The sequence below is a fragment of the Xiphias gladius genome, chromosome 13, assembly GCF_016859285.1.
Source record: "Xiphias gladius isolate SHS-SW01 ecotype Sanya breed wild chromosome 13, ASM1685928v1, whole genome shotgun sequence".
NCBI lineage: Eukaryota > Metazoa > Chordata > Actinopteri > Istiophoriformes > Xiphiidae > Xiphias > Xiphias gladius.
The window spans coordinates 11,371,241-11,392,217 of record NC_053412.1 but is presented as its reverse complement, the minus strand read 5'-3'; the positions used below and the strand labels follow the sequence as shown (position 1 = coordinate 11,392,217).

At 42.0% G+C, this 20,977-nt stretch overlaps 1 protein-coding gene across 5 annotated transcripts; it reads right to left on the bottom strand.

Moving 5' to 3' along the window:
• Positions 1 to 36: 36 nt before the first annotated feature.
• trak2 (trafficking protein, kinesin binding 2) lies at positions 37 to 20,924 on the bottom strand. Of its 5 annotated transcripts, none has more exons than XM_040142090.1 (17): positions 20,810 to 20,924; positions 16,858 to 17,040; positions 15,502 to 15,693; positions 11,165 to 11,224; positions 10,409 to 10,485; positions 10,196 to 10,312; positions 9,490 to 9,708; positions 8,883 to 8,961; positions 8,637 to 8,767; positions 7,892 to 7,966; positions 7,309 to 7,446; positions 6,434 to 6,513; positions 5,916 to 6,056; positions 5,537 to 5,829; positions 4,326 to 4,832; positions 4,073 to 4,172; positions 37 to 3,055 (listed from the first exon to the last, which is right to left on the bottom strand). In XM_040142090.1, exons 2-17 carry the CDS (start codon positions 16,910 to 16,912, stop codon positions 2,272 to 2,274), a joined length of 3,048 nt encoding a protein of 1,015 aa, XP_039998024.1. In that variant the 5' UTR covers positions 16,913 to 17,040; positions 20,810 to 20,924; the 3' UTR covers positions 37 to 2,271. The 5 variants fall into 5 exon arrangements, with proteins under 5 accessions (XP_039998024.1, XP_039998023.1, XP_039998025.1 ...); XM_040142089.1 differs by having other exon boundaries at positions 16,858 to 17,035; XM_040142091.1 differs by lacking the exon at positions 11,165 to 11,224 and having other exon boundaries at positions 16,858 to 17,035.
• Positions 20,925 to 20,977: the final 53 nt, after the last annotated feature.

Sequence of the window (20,977 nt, the reverse complement as noted above, 5' to 3'; positions counted from 1 at the left end):
TCTGAGTAACAATAAACCAGTAGGTGAGTCAGTGGGTTTGGTTTCCATTGCTTTATTTTAAAAAAGAGGCAACTGAATAATACCCATAAGTAGCTTACCGAGGATCATGATCTTAAGAGGGGAGACATGAAGAGGACATTTTATATCTTAGCCAAAGAAAGATACAAACCTGAACCTCCTGCTTTACTGAAAGGAGTGGAAATGACTACAACTAATCTAAAGATATGAACAGTCTGAATGTGCCTTCTTTCCTCTTCTCTCCAATCCTACAAACATACAGAACATTAAACTGAAGCTCTTCTTCCATTGTTAAATATGTTACAGGTATTGAGCAAAAAATAACTTCACATATACACGTGTGTAAGCCCAAGTATTCCATTTCTTCAGAAATAAAAATATCGCTTTTGGCTTGATTTGGATTCCCTTCTGTGGGCCTCTACATATGAAAAGCAAAACAGAAAAAAGAAAAAAAAATGCTACATATATTAAAATCTTATTGCAAAATGTTAGCCGACATTGTTACAACAGTCACCCATTATGCTAAATCTTCTCATTATGTTAGTATTTATATACTTCAAATAGTGATGTCAGTAAAACAAAGGCTAAATAAAAAAGTAAAAGTGCAGTAACTGAGTGGGGAAGTCTGGTTGGACTAACGAATGTTAGGGACAGCAGCACTGACGGCTGAAGGGTCACAGGGGTCAAGCACAAAGCTCTAAGCTCCCTTGTATCTAAACATGATATTATATGATGTTATAATTAGAACGTAGAATGAATATGATGGTTTCCTATATTAATAATCCTACCTTCTGGCTAAACTGTGAACCAAATATGAGACACAATGAGATAACCCCCCAACAACCATTTTAAACAGAAAAACAACCACTCATAATAAACCTGGATGTAATATACAACTGAAATAATGTGTCAGTGGTCTTCCCCCCTCTAAACAGACTGAACCTGAACGTCCCACAGGCCTGAGATAAACGCAGTGGCTGAAAACTGACATGACAAAATTCACGGTTTTCTTTTAAAGCCCAAGGCTGTGATGAAATGTCTTCAACTAAGCAGTGATCCTCAAATGAACACAACCTCAACCTCCAAATCCCACTGAGTGCAACTAATATATACGAACATGGCTTAACGGGAACACAAATAAGAGCAGTGCTGGCGTCTACTTAAGGCTTCATAACATTAAAAACACACAAAACACCAGGACCTGAAAGAAAAGGCAGGTCCTTTTTACTTTTTTTTTTTTTTTTTTTTTTTTTGCCAGGCGTCTGATTTGGTTCTGACCTCGCCTTCAGCCTGGCCCCACCCGTCTGCTGACAGGTGCATGCTGGGACCTGTAGGCAGGGTTGCTTTTGACGTGTCATGCAGACGCTTGCAGGAGGCAGGAAAAGGGGCGGGGCATGTGGACGGTCACCAGACAGCCGTGCAACAATGGTCTATTGTAAAATTATTATAATATTAATACTGGCTTGTTAGAGGCATGGTCTGACAACAAAATGAGCCTGGCAGTTTGCTGCTAAGCTGGCTAGTACTTAAAAGTCTTCTAGTCCTCAACTAATAAAAGCAAGTTGAATCCTTTCTCTTCCGACTGTAAAGGTTTTAGGCAGAGGTCCTAAATCCATTCATTATGTGTTAGAGCATGGTCGGCTAACATGATGCTGTTTTATTACAGACTAAAGCTTTTCCAGTCCACTACAGAACAAGCCCTTGAAATGGAAAGACTCTGGATGCTCAGTCCTTCTTTCTTCACCTTTACTTTCTTGCACTTGCTTCCTCTACTCACATGAATAAACATGCGGAGACCACACACTCTTCTCTTTAGAGCTCTACTGTGCCTTACCTCTTGTTCGTTTCTAATCCACTTCCACAAACCCTCATCCACTTGCATGTTCCTTCCCCCCTCTCCCTGGGCCTGAACATCCAGAGCCTCACAGGAAAACTACAGAACCTAATTCATACACGACTGAGAAGGTACAGAGCTGAATAACCTGTTCAGAGGCAAGCTAAGGCCGTAATGACTAGCTTCAGAGCTAACACCTACACACACAGACACTGCAGTGTCGCTAAAAACAGTCAGTTTAGTTAAATTGTGCTTTAAAACTATGTCATAAAAAGGAGGGATTGTTTTGCCCACCGATGCCCTGACTCATCTCTCCAAAGGCAGAAAGGAAGAGAGATGAGAGGAGGAATAAGGGGATGGAGGTGTAAAGGAGGAGGTTCATGTTCTTGAGTGTATGCCCTCCCAGTCCATCCTCCTCTTCAACGCTTGGCTGAACTTGACGGGACATGGGAGACGGAGGCGAGTTGCCGGCGCCGCTCTTTAGGGTTTCCCCACGGTGGTGGGGGGAGGGCCAGGGAGGTGGGGTGAAGAGGAGGTGTGGGGTTACCGGCTGACTTTCCTGCTCTAGCACCAATCATGGCCGGGAGGCTCTGGTTGCGCCTCAGGCCGTCCAGTAGGCTCCCTCCGCCTGCCGACACAAAAGTGGCAGAATCCTGGCGCAGCACTGAAGCCTCAGACTCCGAACCGTGGAGCACCTTAGTGAATCCTAGCCGCCGCAGCCTCTCCACCAGGCTGACATTGACTGGCTCAGGCCTGGCTCGGCCTGAAGGGACAAGGGCTGGGGTTTCCTGGGAGGGGCTCGGTAGGTCGGGATGTGGGGCGCGGCCCAGATTCAGCCCATAAACGTCCTGGAGAAAAAGCTCTGCCGGCCGCGAGGCTAGGAAATTGTCGGCTGGGTGCTGGCGGGACTCCGTGGGCACAGGAGAGGGAGCAGGTGAGTGGGAGGGAGAGTTCGGGGGTGTGTTTGGGAGGAAACGGAAGAGGGGCTGCCGGGGTGTGGGTCTTGGGGATGAAGGTGGGGTGTCAGTGGACACCTGTGCAGAAATGCCCCTCTCCAGGACCAGCTTGGCCAGGCTGCTGGTGGGCACTAGGGGGCGCCGAGGGGGAAAGGAGTCACCCAGGCTCAGTCTGCAGGGAGTCACAGGGGTACTGGGACCTGTCCTCATGGAGCTGGGTGTGTTGGCCAAGAGAGATGACTGAAAGCTGAAAACACAGACACAGACAAGGGGAGAAAAGAGATGCGTGTGAGCACCATGATTTTGAACAATGGCTGTTTTATACGTCAAGACTTGTAACTGGCTGTTCACTAAACGCTCTCCCCCAGACAATGATGGTCTGGATGCTATCAGAGATTTAGCTAGCGTTAGCATCTCTGTCCTGCTCTTTAGCGCATTTGGGGAATTTAACACTACAGCAGTTGTTACCTGAGATAGCATTACGTTTGCCAAACACTTAATTTAATGATCACCCTAAATGCCTTTTTTTCCTCTAACATTAAAAATGAAAACATACTTTTTGAAAAAAAACCAACCAATGTGTAAGCTAAGCAGGCCAGAACAATGCTGTTTCCTTAGCTGCGTTCATTTATCTTCTACATGGATAATCAGCTGGTGAGGATCCCTTTTTGCCTGGTAGCTGTTCGCTTTAGCCTCAGTCCTTAAGCAGAATACCATGTATGAAGCCATCAACTGCATTAGAGCTCTGCTTTGTTTTAACAGAGTTCTTATGAGACGAGTCAGCTGGAGACGGCGTTTTCAACCAACTCATGAAGCTCACATTAGATCAATTAACTAGCTAGCTAAAGCTGATAAAAGCCGCTGGGGATAGCTGACATTTCACCGGCGAGAGATGAGAAGCTACTTTTGTGTACCTCCGTCTGAAATCAAAAGACCAATTGTTTCAGAAGTTACCTCCTATCTGGATAAAAGAAAATTAGCAATTGTTATCAGTGTAAACTGCACGTCACGCCAGGGCACAAAGCTAAGGGGGCAGAACTTAGCGAACGGTTAATTGCCTTCACATGCTTCTATAGGAGCTCTTTATGGCTCTCTTTGTCAGCCTGTATCTTTCAAAGCATCCTGCTTGTATCTGACGCATAAACCTTGTAGGATGTCACTTAGTATTTTCCCCTCAATTTCCTGTCATTCCCCACGGTATAATGTGGGGAATGACATTAAGAATTGACATTAAGAGCTTCTTTATCCTTTTAAGACGACTTACCTTGGGGTGACCTGTGTGATGTCGCTGGGGTGCAGGATGCGGCAGGTCGTGAAGGTGTAGGTGGAGAAGGTGGAGCTCTGGCACTTTCCTGGATTTTGGACTGAACACACAACAACTCGGGTGATGAGAAAAACAAACTCACTAGCAATGAGCGATGAGCGATAATATGTACATCTTAAAACTCCTCATTGAAATACAGTACACTGTACATTTCCATTTCAAAGCCCAAACGTCCCCATTGTGCCGTATTTACCAGAGGAAGATGCTGTTGTTGATGCTGACGTGCAATTTTGACTCTGTGGTTGGACCGTTGCTGTAGAAGCTCTTGGAATGGGCTGAGATGATAGACTGGAGGTCTCAGAGACATGATGAGGTGCAGGTGTCGTACAGAGGTCTGATCCGGCCGAGGAGGAAGATGTGGGCACGGTTGGGGAGAGAGGTTGGACAGGGAGAGGTGACACCGTATGCTTTCTGTCCTTCCTCTCCTCTGGCGTAGATGTGTAGCGCACCTTGAAGGTGATCCCGCCTTCTTCCTCTTCCTCATCCTCCTCTTCCTTACCCCGCTCTGCCGCCCCCTTCTCAAGGACAACAGTCCCTCTGTACTCCTCATCCTCTTCATCCTCCTCCATGTCAGACAGGCGGTAGACAGCATCCTGAGCCAGTGGCCGGAAACCCTTGGTCACTATCCCTGGGTGTGGGTCCAGGATGGTGGCCAGGTGGGGTTTGGCCAGCTGCTGCCAGTGATGGAGTGTCAGTGAGCCTGAAAATGGAAACTCAGAATTATTCCACAGCTTAGTAAAAATCGATTTACTCTACAAGTTAGGTACCATGTAGAGTTAAGAGAGAGCACGGTTAGTATTATGCTGTACATATAGGAGGGAATAAATGTGATTATATGCTGCTGCCACCACTTAGTTGCTTCCAACATAAACTTGTATCTGTTCGAAGAGACTTAGGTTGATGTTTTTGACCCTGTTCATGTGTGATACAGCCATTCTCAGCTCATGAAAAAATACACAGAAGTACTACAGAAGCGAGTTAATAATATTAACATTATAGACATTATCACAGGTTAGCTAGTTCACACATGATCCTGTACTTTACTTTCTCCTTTTTAACTGTAGGTCTCTTAATAACTCTCTGAACTAAACAAAGTGGCAACAGAAAATTAACCAGCAACAAATCTGATAAAAGATTGATCATTTTAGCAACTTTTTAAGCAAAATGCCTAAAATTCAATACTTTTTTAAGTCTCCTATGATAGTAAACCGATTGGTCTGATAAATTATTATTGTGGAATTTTCACTATTTTATAGACACTTATAAGTATCTGATTTTTGCAGGCCTTTGTGACATCACTGCTTTTCTCGGTTTAAATTTAATCAGTTCATCAAATTCGTCAATATTCAATCATCCAATTGCTTTCCTCAACTTAAGCTGCTTTGTGGTAATTAGTAACGTTACCTTCCATGGGTTTGACAATCTGAAGTTTCTCAGGCAGGAAGGTCTTGAAAACACTGGAGCTGATGGAGAGCTCTGACAGGTTGGAGAAAGAGGAGAGCACGCTGCCCATCGGTGAGCTGCAGTTGCTGCCCTCTCCGTCTGCCCCTGACAGGGACTGCAGCTTCTTCTCGCGCTCCGCCTGGAAGAACTGTCGCTCAGACAGGAAGTTCTGCCGTCGCAGCGACAGGCGGTGGAGGGCTCTGGTGAGGTCGTTGCCACCAGGAGAGCCAGGCTGGCCCATTCGCACCTCCTCCCTGCAGACAAAGACACATTTATTGAGGTGAAGAGCTTCAAACTTCATCCTTAAGGTAAGGAAGCCAATTTTTTTTTTGCAACGTACCCCTGAGTGGACTGGAACGGCTGTGCAGTCATCACTAGAGAGCTCTGTCCTGAGCCGGGGATTGGAGGGGTGGCTGAAGCTGCCCGCGATGCCGAGGCGTTGACGGAGCGGACTGTCTGGAAGACTCGCTTCTGGGATATTCTGCAGGGGGAAGATGTCAAAGGTCAGAGACAAGGGGCCACAAATTATCAATAAACTGTCGACTACTGAACCAGAAGTTATCGAAGGCCATTCATGACATTGATTATAGCCTGCCCGGTCTGCATCATCATTGCCATCTGACCCAAGTAGTCGAAGGGTTCTATAAAAAAAACAGCCATGATTTAAAAATGGGTATAAATTGGACTCAATATATTACAGGCACACTCGATAAGAGTCTGGCTTGGGAAGTGGGATTAAATTGTTGTGAAATAGCAGAAACTCGCAGCCGTCTTCTCTCTCCTGTCTCTCCCCGACACCACCTCAAACTTAGCCTGAGTGTTCTCTCGATTCTGAAGTGAGGCGTTTGGTTTTCTAACCTTTGGTCCTGAAAGGCTGTCTCTTCTTCTACACTCAGCTCTCTCCTCATGGTGCCCTCGATCTCTGCTGCCAGGGAGTCCTGAACACGAACACACAATCACACACACACACAATCACACACACACACACACACACACACACACACACACACACACACACACACACACACACACAACACACACACACACACACACACACACACACACACACACACACACACACACACACACACAAACACACACACAAAGTTTGAAGGTGCCCTCTGGAGGTTTTCTTGTAAGCCAACAAGTTTTATTGTATAGTGGCATTCAGAAACACTCCTTTTTAATTTGTACTCAATCTTTAGCCATTTGGTTGAAGGCTACTTGGATCAAAGCTTTACATTTTTTTCATACTTTGTGCAATGCTGACATCCATGTTTGCCAGCTTGCGGTCTTCCTCGATGCCTTTACTGACACATTGCTACGCTTCTTTGCGCGTTACCGACACCAACTGTCAATCAGTGTCGTAGCTAGAAAATGACGGTAGGAATGGTTGTTGTGGTGCATGCGTCCTTGTGCACAATAGACACAATACAGGGACCCGCTTGTATTAGCATGACGTACACACATCATTTTGTGACACCAGCTGAATTAGATGAATTAAGACTCATAAGAGGCAAATCTGTGTTCAAGAGGAAATATACTAATCAGCAACTGTAATATGTATATTAGTAAATTTAAATATTCTGAAAGATATATTCTCCTCAAATTTTTGTAATAGATTTACACTTTTGGTCCATTATGTGTCTTTATTTTAGAAGAGTGTTGTGAATCTATAATCTGTATCTTCTTTTCTGTGCTGCTATGTAAATGTCAGAGTGTGTTTCACTCACCATGGGGTAGAGGCCATAGGAAAGGTGCCTCCGCATCCCAGCAGAAGGAGTGTTTTTACTGCGCAGTTCTTTGATCTCCTCCTGAGACTCATGGAGCATCTCTACACACTCGGCATTCCTCTCTGTCAACTCGTTCAGCTGGGGCACACATGCGCGCGCACACACATGCAAGCAGTGGTTATTCAAATGAATTTGTTCCTATCCAGCAATTAATGAAATAAAATTAAGTTAAGACTTAAATAGTTATTTAAAGTAGGCATGTATTCAAACTGTAAACTTATAAATCAATTTGTCAGTTGAATTATCTTAAATAAATTGCTAAAGCCATTAATGGATTTACAAAATTAACATAATAAATAATTTAAAACAGAGTTTTAACCACTATTTAAGTGATGCACTTAATTGGTTATTCAACTTTTAAAATGAAATGAGTTTAGTTATTTAAGGATTTAATTTTAAAAATTATTTATATTTCATTTTTTACAGATACTGTACGTACTGGGTAAAATTTTTATCTTGGACCAGTTTAAAATAAAACTGGTCCAGGTCTAATGATTAACTTTGCACTTGTGCGAGATGGTACCTCTGCTGTGAGCTGTCTCTGAGCATCTTTGGAGGCCTGCAGGTGGATCCTCAGCTCCTCTTTCTCCAAAGCCAGCTACGGGGAAACAACACACAACACGAGCATTTAAAGAGACACGCACACTTTGTGTTTGTTACACACACAATAAATGTATTCACCTGTGGACTGTGATAATCGAACAGTGCCAGGTCAATGTGACACCATTTATTTCATTATACCTAGATGTAATAAAACATCACTACTATGTAGAAAAGATAAATGCATTACCTCCTGCACTATCAAACTAAATGATGAGTTTTTAACATGTTCTATAACATAAAATGTACTGTAATGTATTTCCTCTTTTGTCCAACATACAGTATTAACCCCGAAGATATTCCGTTTACTGCCCAGTAGCTAAAGAGAATCAGCAAATCCTCATAATAATAAACTAGAAATAGGGAATGTTTGGTGTTTTTATTTGAAAAAATTGTTGCAAATGAATATTCTTTTCATTCAATGAATTCAGTGACTTATCGTTTCAGCTCTAAATAAAGCTAATTACACTGCAGTACAGTTTTGATTCCATACAAAAGATCCTCAACAACTTAAAATTGGTTTCAACTGAAGAAAAAAGAGATTGAGGCAATTTATCAACTATGGAATTACAGAGCTGGAATTAAATCCTAATAAACCGATTATCTATGTATATACAGTATTTTATCTGGAACAATAGTTCATTCTGCCACCTGCCCCCTCTCCTCACCTCCTTCACTCTGTGTTGCAGCTCCACTATCTGGGAGAGCAGCTGAGCAATTTCCTCCTGGTGCCTGAGCAGCTCCTCGTTCTTCTGAGATAGTTCATCTGTCAGGGACACCATCTGGCTGTTGGACTCACCTGGGAACAAACACACGCACACAAACCAATATAAGTTAAAAAAGAGCACTACACATTTAAGAATGTGCCTTTGTGTGTTTGTGTGATTGTCTTTGTGTGTTTGCTTTTCACTCACGGAGCTCCTTGACACAGTCGCTAACTAGCTGCTGCTCCTTCTCCTCATAGGTGATAGTATCTCTCTTCAGTTGACATGCCTGGAACGGATACATTACGGAAAAACCACTCAGTACCTCCAATGACAAATTCATAATTCAACAAACCAGTGACCCACTGACTACTTCTTCTGTCAGCACACTTTATCAACCTAAAATGGACTTCTGCAGGAAGCTTGATAATCAGGACAATGACATTAAAATATTACAACTGTATCAAAACACCAATCCGAAGGATAAATCTATGAACTTCTTTTTACACTGCGGCTTTTGAGACTTTTTCTTGCAGCACAAGAAACTTTCAATTAGTTTGTATTTCATTATGTTTTATAAATTAGTCTCCCTTTGTATTAATTCAGATGTCTCACCAAATCACCTGATGACGTGAAATGTAAAATGTACTCTTGTGGGGCAAAACCTGCCAATCCTCTCTGTAATTTGCAGCAGTAATTATACTGACTTCTCAAAACGCGGTTATATTTTAATGCTTCCCATTTCACTTCCTATTATTTTTTGTTCCAGTGATGCATCGTCTCCACCAACTACCCTGTATTTGTCACTACCTCGTACCTCAGACCTCAGTGCCAGGTTCTCCTCCTCCAGCTCCTGCAGTTTGCTCTGCAGACACTCCAGCTGACTGAGTGCAGCGGCGGCAGTGCATCCCATTGGCGGCTGAGGCTGCTGTAGGGGGGTGGACATGCTGGAGTCGGTCTCACTCTCTTCTGAGGCGCTGGCAACCATCCGCAGCAACTCATCCTTCTTACTGAGTTCATGCTGCAGCTGATGAACCTGGCCGGAGGGGAAGGTTCGGAGGAGTGATTAGTCTGTATGTGAACGGGGAATCTGCAGTTTCCTGTTATATCCTTGAAACCCTTGAAATTGTTAGACACATTTTTTTTGTGTCTTGTTAAATTCATTCATTAATTTTGATTGATTCTGAATTTTCCTTTGTTTTAAAGACAAAACAAATTGTCTTAAAAAATGTAAATGCACTTCACTGTAGTATCTGTTTTTTTTTTTTTTTTGAGATGTCCTTATGTTCCTTCATGAATGACACACTTAAGTGTTTACCCCTTAGCTCTAGAAGACAATTTCATTGGCTACATTTTTGTTTTTAATTGCACTTATTTTAATTATTCTTCATACTTAAGCCATTCCATTTAGATCACCATCCTCCACAGTCATACACCTCTTTTCCGTGGCTATAATTTAAAGAAATTGTGAAACAAGCTTTTAAATTTCAAGTGTAATCCTCCATTTAAAAATTTTAAGCTACCTGGTCCAGGGCCTGTGCTAGCTGCTCCTCTAAGGCCTCATTGCGTTCCTGCAGCAGATGGTTTCTCTGCAGGAGGGACTGACCAATCCGAGCTGCCAGCTCCAAGTCTCTGTCCCGCTATCCAATAAGAACACAGGACACCCAGGGTCAATCAGCCAATTAGATGCTGCTTCTTAGTGGAAAAAAAGCTGTTACAAGCAAGGTGACACCTACCTCAGCCAAAAGGTGTGTGACCACTTCGATGTCATTGTATGTTTTGGTCATCTGCTCCACACGATCGGCACTGAGGACTGGCCAGAGAATACATTTTACTTATTGGACACACATAAACACACACATATGCAATTTAGCATGCACATTGTGGCATGTGCATGCAAATTGTGCATTCAGTGAACTCCACACAAAGACAAAAACATTTAAAATTTAAAAAAAAAAAAAAATCCACCATATCACTCCCAACTAATGGACACACTTCTGTAGCATGCCAGCTTTACCTACTACTTAAAAAAATTTCCGACCACAAGCAACGTGAGCAGACAGTTGCTCAATGTAGCATCAGCAGCCAGTCATTAAATGGTGTGTTTAAACTGTTTGTCAAGTATATTGCTGAAGCACAACTGATGCTGTGGAAAGTAATTTGGGATATCCACAATGTGGTTGCTAGTGGTCTGAAAGGAATTAAGAGTCACAGTAGCCCTTCACACACACAAATAGACCAAACACAGTGCAACAGTACTACAAGCTGTCTACAGTGGCAGACAGCAGACTTATACTATGCAAATCATTTGTCTGCTGTCATCTACATGCAAAAAGCAGAGAGGGGCTCCAGGTCTGTGGCTCTGGAATGCTTCCAGATCCAAGTTTAAGTACAGCTGTCAGAGCCACGCTGAGGACTGAAGCCCCTCTCTCACTCTGGAACTAAATGAGGGAGCTGCAGAGCAGAACAGACAGATAGGGAGAGAAAGATACCTTTGGAGAGGCTCTGGGAGCCAGGATGGGAATAAGAGGAGGGCTCCAAAGCAAGATATGCTAGTGAGAAATAGAAGAGAGAAAAGAAGGGAAAAGCAGTTCAAAAAGGTGTAGGAGTAACCAGCTTGTTTTAAGATGAACTGGACAAAGAAAGAAAGAAGAAAAGGAGGGAAAGAATAGTAAAGACAGGCAAGAGAGAGAAGTAAGGAGCAGAGAATAAAAGCTGAAGCTTCAATAAATCAACTTCATATAGAAACATTAGTTTGTTGAGTCAGAATATCTACACATCAATTAGTCTGGGCCGCTTTTAGCACCTGAGTGGGTGTCACCAGCGCTGCACTGCTCCCACTTCCACCTGTTTAAAGAAAAGTGGCATCTCTAATCATTGCACCATCTGTTTTGACTTAAGAGGCCCTTTAACAGATTGAGGACAGACTCCATACTCTGGATTTACTCTGCTTTTTCAAATCTTCACCTCGCTTTTTCCTTTGATTTGATGAAAAAGACGACCCGACCATATTTGACAACACCTTAATAGTCACATTCAGACCATGACAAAACTTGCAATTACATCACCAGGAGGTGAAACGAAATATGAAAAAGAATTTAAATGTACTCCTTATTTAAATTAATCAAATAATAATACAAGAGCAACTAACAATTATTTTCATAACTGAAAAGGCAGAAAATACAAAAAAAAAAAGCAATTCCCAGAGCCAAATTAGATGTTTTTAAATAACCTTTTTTTTGTCCAACCAACACCCCAAAACTCAAAGATATTCAATTTACAAATTGTATAAAACATAAAAGAGTGGAAAATCTCTAATTTGAGATTGGAGCTGGAAAATGTTAGGAGTTTTTGCTTGAAAAAGTACCCAAAAGTTTGATCAATTAGCAAAATAGTTGATAATTGATCACTGTAATTTTCTGTTGATCGAGTAATTATTTACTTGACTCAGCCCTGAGGAAATAAACACTGATATGTACAGTTATTAAGTGTAATCAGAGTATTATAGTCATGCATCCGTTAGCCACACTAAAGGTAAGAGACTGATCACTTTTTCTCCAAACAGCTTTGCAAATTTTCATTGCTGATTTTCTCTCTCCTCTCTTTTTTTTTGGTAGATTTATTGTAATAAGAGCAATCTAAGTTTCACTGGGGATTAAATGTAATGAGCGTGCCCAGGCAGCCTCAAGTGAAACAGCTGCTCAGAGGGATGAGAGCTGTGCTCCAGTAATCTGAGGCCCACAGTGACCTCTGGATCTGGACACTGCACTCTCCTCCAACAACCAGCAGTTAAAAATAACCTCTGCCCAACAGAGCTTTCTTTTGTTACACAAGAAGACAGATACAGTACATACACAATGCATATAGTCTCTCGTGTTACTGTGTGACATTTTGTCTCCCAATGTGCTTGCACACACACACACACACACACACACACACACACACACACACACACACACGTTTTTACCTGGTAGGCTAAGTATGGTGTCATATAAATTATGTCCATGGTCAAGTTTGATCATATTCTACCAAATACTACTTAAAAAACTAAAGATATTAATCCAAATGGAGTCACACGCTGCACAGACACAATCGCACATTAGTGTGAGTTGTGGAAGTAGAAGAAAGTATCTGAACTCTGGTCACTGTAAACTGCATAACTGCAAAGTCCAATGAGTTATAAAATTAGTATTGTCTTTTTGATACTGATTCATGGACTGTATGCGCACACACACACACACAAACACACACACACACACACACACACACACACACACACACACACACACACACACACACACACAAACACAATTCAATGTTCAATGGGTGACTTGTTAAGAAACACCATGGCCCTTTCGATTCATGGTTGGTTGGACCTTTGGCACCATAAACTCCGATTACACCAGCTGCAGGTACAAGATTTGTTTATTTTACAATCTAAAAGCATAATGTAAGAAGTAATTACTACAAACACAAAAAAATCTAAGAATTATCAATACAGCTGGGTCAAAATGCTAATGTCAATGTCCACGATTACTTCTGCTCAACTGAATATGAAAGTTGGAGACAAGCATGAGGATCTGTACATTGCACCAAGACAGAGACAAGATAAAACAATTCTGTCAATTTTAATGATGCTTTTGTGTAATACTCTACAGTAACTATTCCATAGGCCTTATAATTGCATTGCTGGTGTGGGTTTGTGAGGTTGGATCAGGCAGGACACACACACACACACACACACACACACACACACACACACACACACACACACACACACACACACACACACACACACACACACACACACACACACACACACACACACACACACACACACACACGCAAGGTCAGATCTAGAGTTTCCCAGACTAGAAAGCATTAGAATCAATTACGGCTTGATCCTCTAAATCCTGTCCACGTGGGAATACACTGACTCATCTCTTTCCACAGCTAAAACCACATGAAAATATATTATGAAAACTTGGACAGACAGAGCTACTACTTTCACAGATTCACAGAACAATAACAAACAATATTTCATCCTCATTCAACTATATCTGGGTTAAAAATTATAAAATTTGCATTTCCAAGGGTGTTTTACATTTCATGAACAAAAAAAAAAATCACGAGGCACATTGCATTCGGGTTGTTTAAACAAACATAATTTGCCTTTGCACGAAACTACGGTTGTAATTGTCTGTAATATCTGCTGTTCAAATACCATTTTTGCCAAATCAGCGAGACAGCTCCCCCTTCTGATTTCACATCATGACACAAAAACTGGATACTTGATACTTGAGATGCTTGTATCATCATATGGGAGTACTGAAATGTTTAGGCTATTAAAACATTGTCAGCATTGTGTAAATATGTCAAAACCGCGCTCCACATTTCTTAATATATACTGTATGTTTGGCTTATGACAACCAGGGGGCGTTCACTTATTGACATGCCATGTCTCTGCAAGTGGATCAAGCACTATAAATAGGCCGCGTTTGATTTTACACCGCAGAAGTGGAACGAGCAGGAGTATGAAACCGACACTCCCTTACTGTACCTCTTCTTTCACACGTGCAAGACTTGATACAAAATCATGTAAACAAAAGCTTTCTCCACCTACCATGTTACACTTGACAGCTTGAATCTTCTATATTGTGTTCAGGAAATTAACTTTGGAACACCCCCTTGTCGTGTAACCTCATCTTTTTCTCTGTGTTCCTCTCCAAACTTTACAACTTTACAGTTATATAGGTCAAACATCAGCAGAGTTAATGGAACGTACAGAGAAAACAAATTTATACACTGTAAAAAATCTGGTCAGATCTATTTAAATAAGCAACACAAATGCAGAGTAGAAAAGTGTATTGCAAGTTAAGCGTGTGAGAAAAAAAAAAAAAGTGAAAGGAAGTCAATCCAACTGTCAACACTGTTCCCGCATACCACAAAATGCCCACTTCCTGTCTTTCAAGGCTTTTACTTAGACACAGTAAGAAACAGACACACGCATAGTTTCCCCTCCACCCCGTCATGCTTGCCTAACCTTGCAGACATGACCGAAGTTGCTTCTACAGTCACACCGGCTAACATGTCTCTCTTTGTCTCTCTCTCTAGTCTGTGAGGCACACAACGAGCACCGCGCCAACGCCTGCGCTCACCTTCCTCAGCAAAGTTATCGTAAAACCTCTTCATTGTGGTTGTTTAAAACCGGCATGGCGGCATGGCCCTCGACTCTTCTCTCTACTGCCCTGTCCTCATCCTCTATCTATCCACTCTGCCTGCCCCCTCCACTCCTCATCACTCTCTGTCCCGTGACTCTGGCCCTGGCTTTGAACTCAGCTACACTTAACTCTGGCTGGATCTCTGGATTCCTCTTGCTCACTGTCTCTCTCTCTCACTCACTCACAAACACTCACACACACACACACACACACACACACACACTCACACACACACTCACACACAGTGTCAGAGCTGTCTAGCGCACACAGGCAAAGGCAAATAGACACAATGACAACCCCTGTGCCAAATAATATCCACAGTAAATCCCTGTGATTTTAATTGAAGAAGATGTGCACTGTACAAAATGAATCCCTCACATGTCCAATGCATTGAGACGCACAAACACACCATCTGCTCACTGATGCTGGCACAGGCTCGGACAATCAAAAGAAAAGTAGACAGAGAGACACACAAACAGAAAAGCTAGACAGAGACATACTGTGGCCATTTTCATTCGAACAACTTACTCAAAATTTGTGTCGTGATGTCCAACTACATCTTTCCTGCCAAAATAACACTAAAGTGAAATATTAATACGGACACTTACTCATGTAGCGGAACGTTTCCTCTGCCAGCAAGGGGGAGATGGTGGTGTGCTGGCTGGAGCCTTCGTCTGGAGAGCAGCTCGGGGAAACCACCCAGTCCTGGCTGTCTGACAGGTACACAGAGCCGGAGCCGGCCGAACCAGATCCCATTGAGCCAGAGCCGTAATGCCTCCCGCTGCTGCCCAGCCCCTCATCTGTGGGTTAAAGGACAGATTAAGTAAGATTTAGGGTCCAGCATCTAATGATGAATAGAGCATTTTTCGATCAAATAAATGATGTAACCTGAAAAAAGTTTATTTTTACTTGATAAAAGTGTTACAAGATTTATTATCAGAAATATCAATTTACTTTTGATCAGCCAGTCAATTGCGTGACTAATAGTTTTAGTAGTTATATCAGTCATAGTCTCGACTCGCATTAAATGAGTTCAACATTTTGGGAAATAGGGATAAATAGGGTTATTTGCTTTTAGATGAGAATGAGATGAACCATGTTCACGTTAGCTTAGCTTAGCATAAAAATTGGGAACGGGGGAACAGCTAGCCTGGCTCTGTCCAAAAACCCACATACCAGCACCTCTAAAGCTCACTAATTCACATATTAGATATGATTTGTTAAATCCGTTAAAAAAAACAACGCGTAAAATCAACAAGTTGTGATGTCATGAGGGATTAAGTGCTGATTTTTTTTTTTTTTTTAACCATTGGATAGAGCCAGGCTTGCTGACACCCCTTTCCTTCATCCTTTATGCTAAGCTAAGCTAACTGTCTCCATACACGAGAATGGTATCAGTCTTTCTCATTATTTTATTTCACAACTTCCTCTTCCTTGGTAAAGCTTGGTGCCTACATTATCCACCGTGCAATCGTACCGCTGACGGTTGAGTCTGAGATTTGAGTGTTATGCTAGCAGGGCTAATGTAGCCTCGAGGCTCTAGTAGCTGAACGATATGGGATGCTTTTATTTGGTCAAAACAATGCGGTTGAGGTGAGATAAAGAATGTCAGGCTGCAGTGCTTGTGTTTTTACAGCGAGCGCAGGCTGATGAAGCATTTGAATATGCGTGCGCGCGTGCGCGTGTGTTCTCTTGGCTCAGGCACTGTACAAGCCAATGTCCTTCCACTTGAGCAAATATGTGGTTTACTGGGACAGATGGGGCTAACTATAGCATCATGCCCAAAGACAAAGCAGTGTGTACTTCAGGGCAGCATGACATCGGCAGAGCAGCATTTGAAAAGGTACACACGGCTTACAGGTGCCATACTGTAGCCTTTGAGATAAGGAAGTGTCATTGATAGTATTGCGGTGTCAACATAGATGTGATACATCACACACGTGCACACAACACAAACCCACTACCTGTCTCTGTGCTGGACTCTTTCTTCTCCACCGCCCGGGGTTTGACTTCAAACATGTCCTGTCCTTGGAGCGGGAGGGGCCTACCCACTCGCAAACACGAAGCTGGACAGAAAGATGGAAGCTGCTATCGCTGTGACATCACATCCTGTTCCTGCACTGACGGGTGGTGCCCACACACCTTTACTTGCAACAGAGGAGAGAAATATTGAATATTAAAGAAGCAATTTTTTCATAGATTTAAAAAAACAAAAACAAACCAAAACTCTACATTGACTTAACTCTTAAATGTTTCACTTAATCTGTACAGTTATCGGTGAGGTAGACTCAAGTAAAGAGAATGTTAATTAGGTTTTATTGTGTGGTGAATCATTGGTGTCTGTGCATGGAGCATATCTGACTCCGCTGCTGACGGCATCCATCATTTCCCTCTGTTGCCCTCCTCCTTTTTTCCTTCCCACTTGGTTGATGACATTTAAAACCAGATGAATAAAAACATTCCCCCCACAGTGTTTGCTGTTGGACACTTTAACCACTAATTGTTTAGTGTCTTTTTCAGGATTTGACAGATCTAAATTACATCAGTAAAGCCTTAAAATCTCAAGCAGCTAAAAGATTCCTCCTCTTTTTTTAAATTTGTCAAGGGCAATTTTTGAGATAAATGAAAGGCCATTCATTGAGGATTCACTGGAGAAAATATAGTCACAATGGTGAGCCAGCTGCTATGCAGCAACTCTGATGCATTTTCATTTCTTTTTTATGTCCTAAATACGGTTTTAGAGGGAGGGCCGAGGGCGCGACAAAGAGCCCTCCCACTTCCTCCTGTCTGTCTCTCTGGGGACTATTCCAGGCCTTAAAGGGATGACTGGAGGAATGAGACAGGATGGACTTCTTATAGGGAGTAATTCCCAGTAGAGAACTGGGAAAATGAACATTGACCAACATTTGCTAGTCTATACTGTAAGGCACTGTAATTTGCTAAGTGTTTTATTTTTACTCTCTGTCTTTGGTGCGAAGTGCTCATTCCTTTGGGGTTTCCTTATAGTAACAATGTCATGCCATAGTGACTGTCACTGTTCTTACATTTATTCATTTCTTTTATTCCAAATAATCCACTGCTGCTGGAAACACAAGAAATATCAATTAATGGGTGCCACTGTATATCATAAAGTTAGAAAGCTTGTGAGAGATGGATTTTTATAAGAATGGTCAAAATTGAAGCAGCAGAGCCCAAAAAACGCCCCCCAAACCCTGCATCCTACACTTCCCTTAATGCAGCTTGATATCATCTTTCATTAAATCCTCGCTGCCTGATAAACACCCAAATCTTTCAAACACCACACCTCTAGCGTGTAACACAGGCTCTCTGTTCAAAATCTGAAGCCAAAAAGCCCAAACTGAGATAATCCTGATGACATCGCTGTGACATCCTTGGGGTTATTTTCTCCGACTGTAGCTCCCTCCAGAGCCGGAGAAGACATTATTACACTGTTTTCACAGGCTGAGTAGGGCTCCTCATGACAAATGAACTGAGTGAGCTTTAAAGTAGATAGACGTTTGTGTAATTGTGCTAATTTCATCCAGTGACAATAAAAAGCAGCAAAACTGACATGTTTTTATAGGGCAATGCCATGAATAGCTACTTTAAAAACGCAGTACTGTACAGGGTTATACATCCTACCACCCATTACAACCTCAGTACCATCTGCATCACTGACTTTAGTGCTTGGCCTGTAGCTGTGAATGCAGACAATAATTCATATCTGTTTGGGGGTGTATGTTTAGCAGTAAGCATGGTTGTGGAAAGACAAAGTCCATGGGCAACATTCATCATCTGCTTACATAACAATGACGCTGAAACTGTTTGCTCCATAAAGGAGATTACTGGGATGCGCGCAATGCTACAGCCTAAATGTGCTGTTTACCATTAGAGACCTGGCAGATACACAGTAGTGACCCTCTAATGACAATGGCATTGACTGAATGATATTGGAATTATAATAGTCAAATTCACATTAGACTTTGGAGCAATTCTATGCACAAAGGACTGCATGTATTAATCATTGGTATGATCCTGGTAAAGAAATTCATATTCGTCACAGAAACATCTTTCACATATATGCTTCTTCTTTTCCTTGTGTTAAGTTGCAAGAGCTAATCTTGTCTGAGTGCCTGTGACTCACCTCATGAGTAACAGTGCCACAGCCAGAGCTATCTTAAGATAGCTACCAAGAGATGCACTTGTATTATCAGGCCTCATTAACTAGTTGACAAACAAAAAACACTCAACGGGTATAGCTATTTTTCAGTTAAACTAAATGGATATTTGTGGTTAAAATTAATGACCGCACACACAATTTTCTTTGGTTTAGAGAAGCAGGATAAAATTCTGACCACACTCTGGAAACCACCACTTAATCCTGGTGACAGATTATTGCACATTATAGAGATGTGAAATACCAAGTGAGGCTCTGAGAGAGACTCTGTGAAATATGGACAGCAGCAGAATTATACACAACAGTAGTCTGTCCCAGCTGTCCTAGAGGGGCTGTCTGCTTACATCAGCTTTTTACAGACTTCATTCCCCTTCATGTCTAATCTAAGCATCCAGCTGTATGCTCCTATCCAGAGGGGCCTAAAACCAGTGCAGTAGTGGAAATGTCAGTATCTGAATGCCATACCCAAGTATAAAATGAGGTCAAAACTGATAATACAATGGCAAAAACTACAAGAAGGTTTGTTCCATCCAGACTTGAAACTGATTTCGTTAAAGTTGGATATGAAAAGATATCCTTCTTTGCTTTTATTTGTTTTCATTTACCAGTTACTTCCCTCGCGTCACTGTCTCCATTTGTGCTGCATCACAGCATCTGCACTCAGCCCATCTTAGATCTGACAAACTGACAGGGCCTGAGGGCATGTTTCAAAAGAAAGGGGGACATGGGAGGCAGCATGTTACACTAACTGGGCAAGGGAAGTTACCTGCATAACCAGAAAACCCCGACTGACACATCAGAAGGGTTTCCTTTCTATGTCTTGCCAAAAGAAGAAAATAGTAACGAAACTACCATGTACAACATCTGATCAGACCAGAAGCTAAAATCAGTAATAACTAACCTCTATGTGCCATCTTCTTTAAAGAAGAAATTGTTTAAGCAAACTTCAGTTTCAAAAACGTATTCTTTAAGATGCTTTTACTAGTCAGTAAAGGCACAGATGGATAAAACATAACCGAAGAACTTTTCATTAATCCTCGGGAGCTGCTCTCCAATTCGGCATGACTACAATTCACGATGAATCAGTTATTTCGATAAAACTACAATTCCAGAAATTGTCTGCATGTAACTCCTACAATCATCTTCCACCTCGGTGGGGTCTGGAGAGCCTATAAATTGAGGCTGTACTGTTAATCATTGTTGCTTCATTGATTAGGTTAAGGTTATTATAATTTTGGGATTAATTTTAGAATTAAAATTCTTGGTGTATGACTTATGCTTATGACACAGTGCAAAAGGACGGGGAGTGCTTCATGTTCAACTGACACTTAGCTAACATTTACTGCACATGTTTATCTCTCATATATAGATGTAAAGGTTATTATATGAATTCTAACATCAGCCACTGATCGTTAAATATGCTAACGCTAGCTATGTTTTCGCAGGCCAGCTAACATTAACCGTTATACAAGATAAACCTACAGGTCAACAAGTGAGTTAGCTGTAAATCCATTAACAAAATCCCCTTGCATTTAACGTAATATTTGTTTGTATTGTTAAAGTATTGAGCGTTACCTAACGTTTGACATGTTTTGGTGAGGATGACAGCTTCGCTGTTTCTTGGCATAGCTCTGGCTAACACAATAACATCACGAGCTCAAACTGGCAGCGTCCCTCACGCGGTGTGCATTACAACATTATAGAAATCAAAGGAGATGATCGATTATCATAAATCTTACCCTATGTCAATGTTATTCCACAGCATGGGCAGTTCCAGCGGGACATGCGGTGTCTGTCAAGCCCCTCAACAAAACCTCAAACAATGGAGGGGACGGGAGGGAGATGGCAAACAGCTACGCTAATCATCAAGATGCGACAGTAGATTTGATGACGTTATAATTAAGCGC

Coding starts and splice junctions, on each gene's coding strand:
- trak2 (XM_040142090.1), bottom strand. CDS start 16,912: ATGTTTGAAGTCAAACCCCGGGCGGTGGAGAAGAAAGAGTCCAGCACA. Junction 11,225..15,501: donor GGAAACGTTCCGCTACATGA/GTAAGTGTCCGT, acceptor ATTTCTCACTAG/CATATCTTGCTTTGGAGCCC. Junction 9,709..10,195: donor TAGCACAGGCCCTGGACCAG/GTAGCTTAAAAT, acceptor CCCTCCGGCCAG/GTTCATCAGCTGCAGCATGA.